Genomic DNA, 17,979 nt, shown 5'->3' on the forward strand with positions numbered 1-17,979 from the left:
TACACAGATACGTGAATATGCTAATTAGCGTGACTAGTTACAAGGTTGTTTGTGACTTCAGAAACACCAGCGATTTCAAACCGCGTCTTTAGATCACTGCAGTTTTAAAGAGACAAATCACTCAGCAATGGTGTTGACTTGTGAATTTGCACATGGTTTGTCTTGAAGCATATTACAAACACCACAGAGACATAAACAACATTTAAAGCTTGATTTTCAACACAGGGGGGTCCATAAATGCTTCTGTTATTGCCCAGCAGAGGAAGCAATTAAATACTTTTCACATAGTGTTCTCATGATGATGTTTTCTATTGCCTTGAAAAAACAAACAAGAAATGCAATTAAATATATAAGACATGTCAAAGTTGATGAGACCTGATTATACAAAAGGGTTTTTTAGACCTTAGATTTTAGGGAAAAAAATTAACTACAGTAGTTAGAAAACCAGAAATATCGGTCCCACTTTAAGTGTCTTTGACTATAGGCTATATGTACTAAGATTTTAAAATAATCAATTGATACAGTGCACTTATCGTGTACATACATGTTTTACATTTTACTTGTATTGAAAAATGCCTGCATGTAATTACAACTGTTATTAATTTCTGTATTTACATCTATAATTACACTGTTGAACCATCCCTTACACCTTCACCCACCCTTAAAGGGGCATTCGGCAACTATTTCAACTTAATAAAACCGTTTAGAAATCATTTGGATGGTTTAATAACCTGTTCTGGTGAGAATGGTGACTTTCCCCGCTCCCCCCAGCGTTCCCAGGGGGAAAACCAACCTTGCAACATGAGGATTAACGTCCCGGTAAGTTGGAAATAGGAAGTCTCGTGAGAAGCGAGAACGAGCGAGAAACACAAACTGCTTTACGGCAATTTGACATAAACACACACGCCGCCCTCAATGTGAATGATGTATTACCCACCTCGGTAGACATAGCTCCACACGATAAAGTTGGCCGGCTTCGATAATGGAAAGCGGGAGGAGTGTGCCGCAAGTGAGTTTTCTCATGACATTGTTGTGAAATATACGCCCCACAGCTGTAGGGGGAGCTCGCTGAGAAAAAATGCGACAACAAAAGTGAAAATCAGTGAAAAAATAGCTAGAGTTGCTGAATGCCCCTTTAAACCTAACCATATCACCAAACCTGTCCCTAACCGTACCCGGCTAACCGTATCTCACCTCAAGTGAAGTGCCAACTAGCCTCTCCCTATGGAGGATCCCTATACCACTCTACAGATAAAGCGTTGTGGAATTTTTCGGTTCGCGTACCTACCCAAAGTGATAAGATAAAATAAAAATTCTGCATCAAAATTTATAGACAAGTAGTTTGTTTAGGCATGGTTTGTAAGGAATTACAAACCTGCGCACATATATTCAAACGCACATAACTATAGAATCAATTCTTAATGCGCATGTGAACGCCATCAGCGTCTATCACAGGTTCACGTTTAAAGTCTGTTTAGAGAGAACGGTGTCGTCTTAGCGGCCCCTAATTTAATAACAAATGATCATTTAGACGGAAGTGAATCAATCAAAACTAACTTTAGCTGGAAAAAACATTTTTCAAGAGCCACTATAAAACCAAACCAATCTCTGTTACCTTAAATTATATCTTTATCTCTGTAAAGCTGCTTTGAAACAATCTACATTGTTAAAAGCGCTATATAAATGAGGATGACTTGACTTGACATGACTCAATAGGACTATTTTTTTTATTTTTTGTTGAATAGACAGCATTTGAATTGGATAAACTGAAGAATTACATTCTTCAATGAGTGATTCATGCCTTTTGTTTCAGGCCACTTGTCTGAATCCCCTGTCAGCAGTTAAGGTCTCTGCTCTGAGGGGAACCTCATTTCGAATGACTCCAGAGAGTCTGGAGATTCACGAATTCATGAGGCTGTAGTGAGGGAGGGTAAATATCTCCCTAAACCTCACAGTTTGCAGGGGTCACGGGTCATAAGTGGCTCAGTGGGGGCACTTTACAAGCCAGGGTATGTTTTTCACAGCTCAAGTTATCATGATGTTATGTCATAAATTAGAGAGGTTTACTGTATCTGATTTAAATATGTGAGCCACATGTGCGTGGAAAATCATTAGAAGGAGTTGATACTATAGTGCTCATAAAAGTTGTCTTTCTGCAAAACTAGACCCAAAAAATATATGGCCATTATTTTATCTTAGTGTTGTAGCAGTTCCATTGAAGTTTAGTCAGTTTTCTGTTTAATCTTAAATCTTATTTTAATCCGTTTTGCAACAGATTAATAATAATCTGGTGTGCTGCTGTCTTCTTACATATTATTATAGTGAATTATAGTGCATTCCAGGAATGCGAGTTTAATGCAAGCTTATAATAAGTGTTGAGAAGATCAAAAGGTTAAAGTTCAGGGTCTGTGTTCCTCTGGCATCCTGCTGACACCCACATCTGATGTGAGGCTCAGGCCTTTTTAACACTAGAAATTCATATTTTTTTGTTGCCCATGTTAACAGGTTAGAGTTAAGTAAATATGTTTCTAGTGTGAAAAAACATTTCATTTCAAAACCTTTTATATCTTCTAGTGTGTTTGGAGGGGAGGGGTTAAGCGTTTTCAACCCAAGCCGTCAAACTGATGTCATCAGTGAAGTTAAATTTTGAAGCAATGTCATCAGTGAAGCAAATTTTCAGATTTTGATTAAAGAGTACCACAAAAAAAAACAAAAAAAAATTGTGCATTAACTTGCACTAAATAATTGTTCACCACAAGACTATACACACTAACAAATTAAAGCAACACCAAGTAACTTTTCCTCTGCAATCGCCCTACAGGTTGGAAGCGGAATTGTCCATTACCACTTTCCTAAATAATTTAGCCTAACGCATCCTACTGTCGCACGCGCACGCACATGCTCTGTTTATCCAGCACCGGCTTTGGAATCAACAATGGCCACAGACAAGGTAGAGTATAATGCATGATTTTATGAAAGTATGATGTATTGCGACATCACAAACGAGCAATTGTAGCAATTGTAACGCTTGCCGTAAAGCAAGTCAAATTAGTAGTTTTCTTATGTCTCATTAGAACTACAGAAACGCGACCCGATCTGGCAATCTTACATAGCGTGGATATATCAGATAAAGGACCGCAAAGCTGTGGCATAAGTGCATTTCACCATGTCACGACTTTGCATTTCACCACTGAAACGATTTTGGAAACATTATTTTAAGGTAAAAAATCTTACTTAGTGTTGCTTTAAATTGGGTAAATTTTGATTTCATGATGACTTTAAAGGGATAGTTCCCCCAAAAATCATGTCATTCCAAACCCAGAAGACTTTGGTTAATCTTTAAAATACAAATTACGCCTTTTTAATTAAACCCGTGAGGTTTCTGTCACTCCACTGAAAGTCCAGGTAACCAAAAATTAGAAGATCCAAAAAGTCATAACGCCGTTGTAAAACAAATCGAGCAGATTAATCCAAGTTTTGTGAAGAGATATGATCATTTTATATGATAAAGAGATTTAATTAAGGCTTTTATTTTACATCTAAACAATGATTGCCTCACAGGTGAGGTGGTTGTAAGATAAAGTGCACTACGAAGGAGATTCGATAGAAGACTTTAATTCACAAATTCAACCAGGAAACATCAACTTGACAAGGACAGGGAGAAACAGAGGGCTTAAATACACAGAGAACAGATCAGGGAAACAAGACACAGCTGTGGCAAATTAAGCAAGTGACAGTAACCATAGAAACCAACAAGATACAGCTGAACCAAATTAACTAATGAAGGAGTGGCAAGAAACTGAACAATGAACAGAGGAAGAGCATGCAGGTGAGGGCCAGGAAGGATGATGGGAAATGTAGTGACCGTGACAGATTGACATACAGTAGATACATCAAGCATATCAGATATGGTAAACATGGAAGTGTGTGTGTGTGTGTGTGTGTGTGTGTGTGTGTGTGTGTGTGTGTGTGTGTGTGTGTGTGTGTGTGTGTGTGTGTGTGTGTGTGTGTGTGTGTGTGTGTGTGTGTGTGTGTGTGTGTGTGTGTGTGTGTGTGTGTGTGTGTGTGTGTGTGTGTGTGTGTGTGATGCACAAGCACCAACAAGGTTGGTTTTAGTGCATGGTGCACCCATATGAAATGCACTGCCTTCTATGTTTACCATATGTGATGCACTCTATGTGTGTGTGTATGTGAATACAAGCCTAAATTGTATGTGTAAAAAGCCTCAGTTTTGGTTACTTTTAATGGAGGGACAGAAACCTAAAATATCTTAATTTGTGTTTTGAAGATTAACCAAAGTCTTATGGGTTTGGAATGACATGAGGGTGAGAAAATGATGACAGAATTAAAACATTTTGGTGTAAATGGTAGGCTATAAAGAAATTGATCATGTCCCTTGTCTTAATGTTGGCAAGTCTGTGAATAAGAATTTTTTTTATCATGCTTTTAAAAGAAATTGGAAAATAAATAGCTATTTTAATAGATAAAAAAGCTAATTAACTTTATAAAAATAATTATATATATATATATATATATATATATATATATATAAATAGTTGTCAAGTTAGTTGTAAAATTAAAGAAATGAATGGACAGTAGCATCAGTTTTTTTTATTTAATTTAATTTAATGGATCTCATCCTTCTTCGTACTTCCAGTTTATTATTTCTATTATTATTATTATTATTATTATTATTATTATTATTATTATATTATTTCTGATATATATATATATATATATATATATTTTTTTTTATTATTATTTTATTTTTTATTATTAATGGTCAAGCTTCTACTGGTTATGAAATCTGAATAATGGCTCTAACTTCGTAAAATAATGAGTCTGGTCATTAAACAGAAGCTTAATATAATGGGTTCTTAGGAAAAAATTCTAATTTTCTCCATTGTTTCCCCTTATTACGATGTTAAACTTAATAACACATTACTTTAAATTATTGAACTCTGTTTAGTGTGTAATGCAAAAAAAATGAAATGAAAAACCCGCTTTATTTAAACTAAATAAAGATTAATAATTTAAAATTATGCTTTATTACAATATAAAACAATGTGCATGCACCACAGTTGAAATCTGAGCCTGTGTCTTTAAGAAGTGGTCCCATGCAGTGTTGGGAGCCCAAGGCGCCTTCAGCCAAATTACTGAAGTTCAGAGGAAGTGACGGAGAATACAGGGGCTTTTAGAGTTACTTTAAAAAAAAAAAACTACCGGTATACGCAGTGAAGAATTTCTAGAAGAAAACTTTTCGTGTATAAGTAATTAATTGTGTTTTCCGAATATCTAGGCATAATAATACTAATTCTTGAGAAGCGCAATTTGTTCGCGATCATCATCGAGCTGCAGACAGCCTGTAGCCTAGTTTACCAATAACGTTATAGCTTATTTTATTAACGGACATTACCTCTCTCTTAAACAGTAGTTTGCATTCGCTGTCCAGAGTTTTGTTTAAAGTCATTTACTTTGACGCTATGTCCCATTGCTGTGTTAAATGAGTTTGCACCCTTAGTGCCTTTTGTAATGAACGCGAGAGTGACTCTACCGGCTTTAGTCCAGATAGCGTTTGTCCTGTTTATTCTGGTATTATCGGTAAGTGTTTGCTCACAGTTGACGGTGCTTGTTCGTCTCAACGATGGTCAAATAACGGAGGAATTGTTAGAGGCGGATAGTGAGAAGGACATTATAACAGTGGAGTTCAAGCAGGCTGACGGGACTCTCATCACATTCCTGTCTGATTTCAAGCGCGTGAGTATAAATCCAACTAACTTAAATAGAACTCTACCACAGCTGTAAATGAACTGAAAATAATGCACTTTTAAATACCAGTGGAGGGGATCACTGTGTGAGAAGAACATGAAGTCAAGAGTGTAAAAGAAGAACTAACAAAACTACACACGATAAATAGACTTTGAGAAGGTACAGTAAACGAAGAACAGTATAAACCTGCAACTAACAAACACAATAAAGATGAGTACCTCCATATAGGAGTATTGCACCGTCCTGAGATAATACATAATATAAATATTAACAAAAACATACTGTAGCTAATAGCGTACAACATTCTATGTTTAACAGAGACAGACACATAAACACTGGCATAAACTACCATTTCTAACATCCCTATAGAACAAGAGATAACACTTGTTGTCTTATAAAGGCATAATTAATGGTGATATTTTAGATCTTTAAAAACTGTTTCCGAGTTCACGCTTGCATATAATCGAATAGAGTAAAGATTATACGTATTGGGCGGTCTGTCTGTGCATGGGGACAGCTCCAAGCATGGAACGTGTAAAATTTTTTCTAAATGAACAAAGCAAGGTTACAGTGAGGCACTTACAATGGAAGTGAAATCTGGCCAATTTGTAAACATTAACATACCGTTTCAATATTGTGGCCACAAAATAAGTTATATCCATTTTTATAACACAATAAATAAATAATATTTTTTTTAAATGATTTAAAAGGCTTTAAAGCTAAAAATTAGTGTGAATGTCACAAAATATTTTTATATAGCACTTTTCACAATAAACATTGTTTCAAAGTAGCTTTACTGAAAATCATGATGTTAATGTTTTTAATATCTTAACATCTTTCCTTATAGTCACATTTAGCAGGTTAGAGCTAGTTGATTACATTTTGCAGCAATACAAGCAATCAAGAAGTTGAGGATAAATGCAGATCTATACTGTGGATAAAGTTGGACATACTTGTAAATAAAGATCTGAGCCATACATTTTGCTATGAAATAAAGATAAGAAAATTTGGATTTTCTATATAGAATATCACTTATTGGTTATCCTTCTGGAAGTAACCATCAGAAGATGGGTACACTGTGGGCATAAAGGGATGGACATGGTCAGCAACAATACTCAGGTTAGCTGTGACATATAAACAATACTTAAGCCTAGTTCACACTACATGATTTTAAGCCCGATTTGCAAATCGTTGAGCTCGCCGACAGGTCAGGGTGTTATCGTGTGCAAATCGCGGGGGATTAGCGGGCGATGAACGTTCGCCAATCTGTTAGTATGAAAGAGCCAACAACGCATCAAAGACGCTCGCAGACGCCTCGCAGATGCGTCGCCGAGCCTAGAAAAATATCTAACATGCTAGATATCCAGAGCTGTCGCACGACTCAACCTCACTGATGTCATGAGCAACAGCCAATCTGAGCAAGGCATGGGTTGAGGTCACCGGGTAAATACGTGGGTAAATACACGATTTTTGCCGTCAGCCAAACATAAACATGCTGTACTCACCTCCAACTCTCTCTGTAGCACAGACAATCCCTGCTGTTTGCGTATGCGGATCCACTCTTTCGCCCATACTCTCTTATTTTTTCTTTTTTTGCGTTTTTTTCTCAGAGCAAATCATCGAACAAACAGTTTGCAGCACTAGTTTCTGTCTGACGTCCATTTTCGCGGCCGTGTTGTGGTGTTCTTCGCTGGGTATTGGCGCGCGTGCTGTTTTGCCTCATTTCCGGTTCGTTTTATCGCATGATTTTTCGTGACAAAACGTGGTTTCTAGACAAGATAGAAGTGAACTAGGCTTAAGGGGACCAAAGTGTGTTGGTCTATATACTAATACTATATACTGGAAAATATACTCACACCATTACACCACCACCAGCAGCCTGAAGTGTTGATACAAGGCAGAAATTTTCCATGCTTTCATGTTGTTCACACCAGATTCGGAGCCCACCATCTGAATGTCGCTGCAGAAATCGAAATCAGATCATGCAATATTTTTCTAACTTTCTATTGTCCAATTTTGGTGAGCCTGTAAATAGTAGCCTCAGATTCCTGTTCTTATCTGAAAGGACTGGCACTGGTGTGTCTTCTGCTGCTGTAGCCCATCTGTTTCAAGGTTTGACGTGTTGTGCGTTCAGTGATGATCTTCTGCAGACCTTGTTGTAATAAGTGGTTATTTGAGTTACTGTTGCCTCAGCTCGAACTAGTCTGGCCATTCTCCTCTGGCATCAACAAGGCATTTTCACCCACAGAACTGCCGCTCACTGGATATTTTGAAAAATTCCCAGTAGATCAGCAGTTTCTGAAATACTCAAATACTGGCACCAACAACCATGCCAAGATCAAAGTAACTTAAATCACCTTTCTTCCCCATTCTGATGTTCAGTTTGAACTTCAGCAGAGCGTCTTGACCATGTCTACATGCTGGAGTTGCTGCTACAGTTATTATGTGTTTGCATTAACAAGCATTTGAACAAGTGTACCTAATAAAGTGGTAGTTGAGCATATATATATATATATATATATATATATATATATATATATATATATATATATATATATATATATGAGAGAGAGAGAGAGACTTATGCTTCTATAAATGAACCCAGAAAATTCCTTTAGAGCAGCAGTTATGACTAATCTCAACTATTAGAACCCTTGATAGATGAGATGCCACCTTTTCTATTATTTCATATCTCTCTAACAGAATCTATAAGATGATTATTTTTAAAGTTTTTTAGCAGAGTCTGTTCTCTAGCTGACATTCACATTGCTTCAGTCGTATTCAGTGTGAATGCTGTAGTGCAGTTACCGTTGGGACGGACGCAAAGACAAGCAGTGTTGGTCGTGGTAAGGGGGGTTACGATTCAGTTGCATGTGCTCTGAAGAGCTGGTCTGTTTATAGGTAGACAGGGGCCTTAACTTTGTTTTAGTGCTCATGAAATTAAGGCTTTTAGAAAAATAATTAAATTACAAATAAAAACATTTTTAAATTGGTTGCCTCTCCCTACAGTCCAAAACTACATTGTTCACATTCATTATTTCTCATTCGTTGTCAATAGAACTTATACTGTGTACTTCAAAAATATAGTAAATCTGAATACCGCAAAAGACCAAGACAAAATATAAATATTTTATGAAAATAAGTATCTAATATCTTACGCAATTTTGCTTTTAAGGTAAATTAATTTAGCTTTGAGCTAGATGTTTTACTTTAAAATCCAGAACAGGCTATAAAAATGTTTTGCTGTTTATTATCTTTGTCTTTTTAATTAAAAATATTTTAAACCTTTGATGGAAGTAAAATTGTAGAAAAATAAAAGTAAATAAAATTGTGACACAATTATAGAGATTGTGGAGATCTGAGAGAAGGTGCACAAAGTAATACATTAAAGGGGTGCCAGTAATCGTGGCACACATTTATATGGTTTATAAAAAAATATCTACTTTAAGTTGGTAGTTTTTTGTATTTTTTTTTTTTTTTAAATAACAGTCTATAAACTGCAATTAAGTTTTCCCCAGCCCGATTTTCCCAGTATTGACCAAGGTTATCCAGTGTCAAGGCCCGTTCACACCACAAACGATAACTATAATGATAACTTTCTCAGCATCCACACCAGCAGATTATATCATTCTGTTTATTCTAAGTGCTAAGCGCACCCTGCAGTTTTGTCATCAGCCGTTTTTAATGCTCTAGCTATTTAAAGCACGACGGATTCTGATTTGCTATCTATGTTTTTATTGCTAAAAAAGATCTTCCAACGTTATCGTTTCTCTGTGCTATTATCATTATAGTTGTCGTGTGAACTCTTGCTATTCTTTAATATTTAGAACAATTTTTAGAACTATGTCTTTATTGTTATCATTATAGTTATTGTCCTTGGTGTGAACTGGCCTACAGTGGAAGACTGTATGTCTGCACTGCAAAAAAAAAAAAAAATATATATATATATATATATTAGGGATGCACCGATACCGATACCAGTATCGGTATCGGGCCCGATACCAAGCTCATGTACTTGTACTCGTACTCGTAAAAATACCCCGATACCAAAGACCGATACCTCACGTATATCCTTAGCTTATATTTCTTAATTCTTATGAGCACTCTTCCTGCAGTTATAGTGTTGCTAGATTTAATAGTACACTCTAATATTTCACTTTACACTTTCGGCTGTGATTACATTGTTACTCAGTGTTATGTTAAACATTTGTTCTGTGATTTCTTTGGCACTTTATGACAAATTTGATTGTCTTGTTGTCTGTGATTTCTTTAGAACTTTGACAACTTTGTGACAGGCAGGTAAAAATTACATTCATTATGTCCTTGGTTTTGCCCTTTGGAGGTTATTGGACACTGTGAAATTTGGGCTTTGAAAATTTGTGATAAGCACAATAAGAATGATTTATTTTTTTAAGTTTATTTAAGTTGTTGAAAATAAAGATGCTGATTTGTTCATTAGTCTCATTGTGTTGTTCTTAGAAAATTGCCACATAAAACGAGAAAACCCCCCAGTACAACAGGCATCGGTATCGGTATCGGCGAGTACCAGGAAAAAAATATCGGTACTCGTACTCGACCCTTAAAAAGTGGTATCGGTGCATCCCTAATATATATATTTATATACATTTAAAAAAATACTAAACGTCAAAATATATTCTTATCTTACATCGGATCCCAAGTAAATGAATATTGGGTAAGGATTATATATTTTTACTGGACAATAATGTATGTCTGTACATGTACTGTATGCCTGCCTGTTATTCAAATTTGCATTTCATTGGAAAAACATGATAATAGTATCCCCTAATTCATTGTTAAAGGATTAGCTCACCAAAAAATGTAAATTCTGTCATCATTTACTCACCCTCAAGTTGTTTCAAAGCTGTATGTATTTCTTCTGCTGAACACAAAAGAAGATATTTTTAAGAATGTTTGTAACCAAACAGTTGATGTATACCACTGACTTCCATTGTATTTGTAATTGTATACTATAGAAGTCAATGGGGTACAAGTACATCAACTGTCTGATTACCGACATTCTTCAAAATATCTTCTTTTGTGGTCAGCAGAAGAACTTCATACAGGTTTGAAACAACTGAGGGTGAGTAAATGATGATAGAATTTTCATTTTGAAGTGAACTATTCCTTTAAAATGTAGGTTTGTCTTGTGACTGTCTATGCTCACATTTTCTTTATTGTTTTTCTTTCTAATAGCGTGTGAAGATCTTTCGTGCCCTGGTGCTTGGGGAGCCAGAGAAGGGCCAATCACAGTACCAGGCCCTCTGCTTCATCTCACATTTGGACCATGGAGAGCTCATCCCCAGTGAAGCCATGGCTAGACTCAGACAGGTAACTCAGGTCCAGGCTTAAAGGGACAGTTTACCCCCCAAGAATGAAAAAGTCTAGGGACAAGGCATTGCGCAAGAATACACATTAATTTTCAAGTAAAGTCACAAGCTACACAAGTATTGAACCATTGATGGTTTATTGTTAGTATTCTTAGGTATTGTGTATTATTATCAAAGTATTAATCTTATGACCTTATGATTCTTATGATTGTTGTTTAAACTCAACAGAAAAACCCTCATTTGGTGCGGAGTGCGGAGGAGAGACGTGGTGTGGAACAGTTCACTATGAACGCGGTGCTCAACATGAGTCACTCCTGGCACCTCAGTACTCACATACATAATGTCTGCGGGGATGCACGGGACCTTGTGTACACACGGCAGCAAGATGTCAAACACTGGCTGGACAAAGGTTAGATGAGAGGGTTGCCACTGTGTGTTGATGCAATGCTGTAAATGTATGTTTTATGCCTCTGCCCTGCATGCTAAGAATTTTCAGCAATAACTGGGTCATTCTCATAAACTGTGAAATTTGTGCCTTAAAATTTTTCTTTCTGTAAGTTTACTGCTGAAATTTTAAATAAATAATTATACTTAGAATAAATATCTGAGTAAGATGTGGTAATATAATTACCAAATATTATTATTATATTATTTTTTAGTGGCCAGAGAAATAACTCTTTCTTTTGGGTACAGTGCTACTCAAGAGCATGTAGCTGTAATCGCATCATTAAGGGGACTTTGTTTTGCAAGCAGTGACCACAGAATTCAATACTCCAATAAATGTGCACAAAAGTTTTATTTAACTAAATCACAAACACATTACTAGTCACATAGGCATACAGACAATCACGCATACATGGGTACATGGAGAGTGAAAATGAATGTAGGAAACCGAAACAGGAACAGGGAAATGAGGCTTTGGAATGTCCGAGTTAGTTAACCACCTGAACAGAACCATCAGCACCTTGGTAACAAAGGGTTATACGAGCTTATACTAAATCTCTGTTTAGTTAGTTTAAATATATGATACTTGCGCAATCCCTTAGCCGTTGAACGAACGTCCGAATATGCAGTCTCAGAAGAAAGTGGTGATGCTTCAATAGGTTCTTCCAGGTTTAATGCCTGGTACACATTGTACAATTTTGGCTGTCCAAAGATGACCAATTGTGGTGATTTCTGTGGTAGTGGCTCATCTCACAGTCTGTTTGCTGCTACGACCTACGTCTGCTGACTAGCCAATAAAACTGCAACATGAAATGGCATATTGATCAACGCGATATGGTGCTAGAACCTAAAACTACTCACCTGAAGCTCCATTTGCAAAACTGGCATTTAACATGCCAATTTGTCCTCTTTTACCTAGCCATGAACCACGTCCATATACTCCTCTTATTATTCTCCATATTCTCAGCGCAAATAAAAACCATGGTTGCCAAAGTGCAATTCATTTAGCTCTATTTGTTTACTTTTGTTTACTACTAGCGCATGCTAGTGACGTTTTGTTCTTCTATGCTAACTTGTGTCGTAGCCTATGATTCAATAGGTACAGTCTACATACATGTCATACCCAATTTTATTAGATCCATGTCATACAGTGTGTTTTGTAATGATCTTATAGGATTGCCGAAATCACACAGTCTGTAGCAGGCAGAATGAAAACGATGTTAGTCTAACCCTGTTAAGGTTAGGGAAGTTACAATAGGGCTGATTGTAACTTGAGGCCCCTCCGGCGGCACAGATGCTGGAGCAGAGCTCTGGCGGCCTCTCGGTCAGACCGGATGTCTCCAGTCTTTTCACACGAACTGCAACCAGAAGAAGCAGGAAGAAAACAAGAGATAGTGCCCTTTAAAAACCCCTGTGGTGAAAATCTAATTTGTAATGTTGTTTATATGTCTATGTAGTGTTTTTAATGTGCTTTGAGACAAACCATGTGCAAATTCATAAGTCAACACAATTTCTGAGTATTTTCTCCTTAAAAGTGCTATAAAAAAAAAGACAGTCTCAAAAACGCGGTCTGAAATCGCTGGTGTTACTGACGTCACAAACTACCTTGTAACCAATCAGGTCAACGTCCCGGCAGGCTTTAGCATATCATTAACAGTGAACTAACAGTGGAGTCTCGAGAGATGCCAAGTTATCCAGTTTTTTTTGTTGATATAAAAAATCAGGTAGATTTAGCAATATAGCGGGGGTGTATGATGTTTATTACAATTTTATGATGAACTATATGCTTTTCTCCACTGACGTTTAAAGTTGTTCAAAGTATTTCTGATGATTGTTAGAAGGCAGACTGAGATGGCAAATGGGAACATAGTTTGTGTAACATTATCAACACTTTATTTGATAACATAGTCAAGCAAAAGGCTTATAATATTAATTACTGTTATGTGTCCGACGTTGTAAAGAGCGATACCTTTGTGTAGCGTTTACCTCAGTAAGTTAGCCGAGTGAATCCATAAGCTGGCATGAGTGGAGGCGGGGCTAATTAACATATTCATGGTTCTGTATATACTAAAGTAAAAAACGATGATCAAAGATGAGTTTTAAGGGATAAAATTATTGACTACAGGGGGACTTTAACTTCCACAGAGGTCACACCTCTCGAGTTTGGCTTGACCCACTTAGAAAGGTGTAATTTTGAAGCGGAAAAAGTTCCTTTGTTTAGAAGTGGATTCATCTGGATAATCAGAGTGGGCTGGCCGTTTTGTGTCCCTTCATTCTCCGAATTAATAAAACAAGCATATAATACATGCTATGAGGAGGTGATGTAAACCAATGTGATTATTTTAATATCCAGCGTGATATAGATCATTTCATTAACTAGTAGTTCTATCATAAGGCATGCATAAAACAGTATACAATACAAATCACAATATACAAAACAGTAATAATACTCACAATGTCCTAAGGATATGAATGTTTATTAATAGAAAGGTTTGTCAATGAATTTTGGAGAGAAAAATGGAGAGAAGTCCGTTTTATGAGCCTATGTCTATCTTTCCAATGGCCTTTGCTGTTGCATGTGGGCACCTTCCACATTTTTTCTTTCAGTTTATTGCACTTGAATGGTCTAATACACACAATTATGTCAAAATGCACATCATGTGAAATATTCACAAAAACACATTCTGTTATGTCCTACGTGAATGTAAACAGAAGAAAATCAGATGTGTAACTGTATTTTAGATCCTTGCATTTCAAAGTGTTGCCATTTGTTCCATTAACGTTCATTAATGAAGCTTACCAGTCATGTGTGTAATGACTGCAGTCAGCTTAAATGTCATTTGTTTTATAATATTGGGTTGACATTTTATAATAATGGTTGCTACAAGACTTCTTTCGAAATTTGTACCGACCCCAAACTCTTGAACAATAGTGTGTGTATTTATTTAGTCAGTCTGTCAAATTATATATTTTTTTATAGTATGTACCCCTGTTACATTCAAAAAAAATTTGGGTTAAAATGAAATATGATGCACTTTTTTCTTTACAGGGGTTGAGGGTTCAATATTTGAGGTCTTTCCCCAGAGTCTGAATGTGAGTGGCTTGCAGAGCTGCAGCTCCACAACAGACCCATGGCAGCCCTGCGCCTGCACTTACAGGTTAAACCTGGAGTGGTTCCCCTGCCAGCTGAAGTACTGCCGGGGTCAGGGCTCCAACCCCTACAAGTGTGGCATTAAGAGCTGCAGCAAAGGCTACCGGTTTGACTTCTACACACACCATAAACACCTGTGCCTTTGGGATGAGGACACTTAGTACCACCTAAGAGAAAGGACATTTGTTTTTTTTTTGTTTTTTAATGGGAAACATGCTTTTGTAAAGTACTCTACAACAAAGCAGAAGTTTACTTTTACCTCAAGGAAACATTTTGATAATGAGATTATCTAGATCTTACTTTTGCGCTTCATTGTATTGAAAGCAACTAAACATTTTGTCTCAACAGGGAACTTTCTCTGACTTTTATGCATTGAGTGAAAGAATGGATATTTTGATGTGGATTGTCAAGCCATTTGTCTTTTCACTTTTGGGCATCACTACAATGATACCTCAGGGCAGAAAATGCTGTTTTAATGATTAAGTTGTGTGTTTAGTTCTGCTTTAGGATAGCTGTCTTGTAGCTCTTGTTTTCATTTCGTTTAGTTTTTACATTGCTGACTGATTTATTTACATGTTAAAATATTTGAATGTTTAAGTATTAGCTTTCCATAGCATTCTTTTAGTTGAGGATATAATTAGTATAAAGGAGAGTATTTTGATCAATATTCACAACCTATTGTACAAAATGTTTACAATATGAAGTCTGAATGTTGTAAAATGTCCCTTCACTTTATGTTGTGTTTAATAAGCCTGATTCTGCCTACTGCATTGTCTTGTCATGCAATAATCTGCAACAGTTTGACTGCTGCAAAATAACATATTTGACTGTTTACAATATCGTCATACACATTTTCACATTTTTGCTCTCCTGTTTATGAAGCTAAGAGTGTTAAACTGTAACAAAAGGCTTAAGTGGTAGCTAAGACATTGTCTCTGAACATATTGTGATGTCTATTTATTGCAAATGTATTCAGTAGATGCCAAATTTCTTATTCTCAGCTAAGTTGCCCTCTATAGCCATGCCTAATTCTAATTTACATTTCAATTGCAACTGTCTTGTGAAGAGTCTTTTGCTTTGGTTTGTGATATACAACATGAAGCTTTGATCTGGCTTTGCATTCTGAAGATATGACCCAGTATTCTCATCTCTTGTTCTCTGCTCTCTTTTGCCTTCATCTTGATGATGTCTGCTATTTTCTCAGATTTATATTTTTAGACCTTTTTTTGTCCAGACTATTTCTTTAATTGTAGTATGAAAATATTTACAAGATAAAGTATTTGTAATGTAAAGTTAATTTGGTTCTGTATGCCAAATAATTTCAACATTGTACCACCAAACAGAAGAAAAGAAAAAAGCAAAGCGTTGTGTTGTGTTGTGTTGTGTTGTACTACCAGTGTTGGTGAAAGTAACTTTTAAAAGTAATGCATTGCGATATTGTGTTATTCCCTTAAAAAAGTGACAAACTGCATTACTTAGTTACTTTTTTTAGAAAAGTAGTGTTACTTTTGTGTTATTTTTCTTATTTTGGTTGGGCTTTCTTGTTTGTTTTTTAATAACAAAAAAAGTTATATTTTTTGCTAATGTAAAGCCTGTCCAAATACCCACACTTGCGGTCTTTGCATTTGACTATTTGTCTACTTGCATGGCATATTTCCTGTAATTTGCCCATGTGTTTAAGTCAAGCCAAGTCAAGTCACATTTACATTTAGTCATTTAGCAGACGCTTTTATCCAAAGCGACTTACAACTGAGGACTGAAGACAAGTCAAGTCATCGTGAAGGGGCAAAAGCAACACAAGAAGTGCTCAAAATACAAAGTTCAGGCATTGCTCAGAGTAGCATAAACCAGACAAGGGAAGAAAAGGAATTTTTTTTTTCTATGTTAAGTGCTCCCGGAAGAGATGAGTTTTCAGTGGTCTTTTGAATGTTGTCAGGGAATCTACATTCGGGACGAGGGTGGGGAGATCATTCCACCAGATTTCCATTACACGAGAGTAGATGTTAAAACTTCATGCTGATTTGTACTCTGCTTTCGCCAAGATAAGCACCAACTAAGACGTAGCTTTACAGTAACCTATGCTTCTCCATCCATTTACGCTTCTTTCCAAATGGTGATGTGAATCTCCTTCTGTCTGGTGTTAATAGTGTATTTGCACACACAACGACTGCAACCACAGTGCGGTCCCCTCATGACAACCGTCTGCATTGAGCAGAGAAGGGGACATCTCTAGGGTCTTCAAGTGGGCACCTTCCGTCCTCAGTGTTTCGTCGACTAGCTCACGACACCTCAAGAGAGCTCGACAGTGACTCTGGCGTCCCAGAGTCACCCTCCTCCATCCCCCACTCAACTCAGCCCAGCTTACTGACCTTTACGTCCCTTCTGCTGCTGAGGCTGCTCCTTTGACCTAACCGCAATCTCTCACAAACTCTCCAGAACCTGACCATATGCGCCAACCCGTTTGACTAAGGCTGTCGAGCCCCACTGCGGAAGTTAAAGCGGTCAGTGGCAACGGTTCCGTATGGCATACTACCGCAAAACACAATATCTGTCCAAACACCAATCCTCATTCACGCAAAATACACAGGAACGTAATAACTGTAATTACTATGCAAACTATACAAATAAACCAACAGACTCATAACATTTCCAAGAATTTTTCGAAACCGTAGCATGGCGGCCTATACACAGCCAGCCAGACTCTTTCCGTCTCACAGCCACAGCCAGTTGCTGCTCCTCTCTGCTGCTTCAGATAAGTTCTTTACTGTGCGACGCAACTCTTGGCCACTGAATCCGACGTCTCTGAGGAACCGGGTTGTGGAGTGTGCCACAAATCCTCGACAACCCACTTCCACTGAATAAGCCCGGACTCTCCATCCTCGCTGTTCTGCTTCAGTGGCCAGCTGAGCATACCGCAGTTTCTTCCTCTCATATGCCTCATCTACAGCATCCTCCCACGGCACTTTTAACTCTATCAGTTGAACAATGCGTGCTGATCCAGACCACAAAACAATATCTGGTCGGAGGTTAGTGGTGGCAATCTCAGGTGGAAAAATAAGCCGTTGATCAAGATCAGCCAGCATTTTCCAGTCCCTAGCAGCTTCCAGTTGTCCTGAGCGAGAATTGGTTTTAACACCTTTTCTTGGTGGTTGCTCGCCTGGGCGGAGGAATATTGTCTTCTGTGTGTAATGTTTTGCTAGAACAGGTGGCAACTTATTGGTCATGTTACGCTTGTCTTCCAATGCTAAATCCAAACATCGGAGTACG

At 37.2% G+C, this 17,979-nt stretch overlaps 1 protein-coding gene across 1 annotated transcript; it reads left to right on the forward strand.

Annotated features, from left to right (window-relative positions):
• The first annotated feature begins 5,165 nt into the window (after positions 1-5,165).
• On the forward strand, positions 5,166-16,147 carry oafb (OAF homolog b (Drosophila)). The gene is made up of 4 exons (XM_077206513.1): positions 5,166-5,757; positions 10,984-11,118; positions 11,346-11,526; positions 14,611-16,147. The coding sequence occupies exons 1-4, from the start codon at positions 5,533-5,535 to the stop codon at positions 14,871-14,873; spliced, it is 804 nt and encodes a 267-aa protein (XP_077062628.1). The 5' UTR covers positions 5,166-5,532; the 3' UTR covers positions 14,874-16,147.
• The last annotated feature ends 1,832 nt before the right edge of the window (positions 16,148-17,979 follow it).

Source organism: Siphateles boraxobius, unplaced genomic scaffold, assembly GCF_051911475.1.
Source record: "Siphateles boraxobius isolate OS27281-9 unplaced genomic scaffold, OSU_SipBor_1 56, whole genome shotgun sequence".
NCBI lineage: Eukaryota > Metazoa > Chordata > Actinopteri > Cypriniformes > Leuciscidae > Siphateles > Siphateles boraxobius.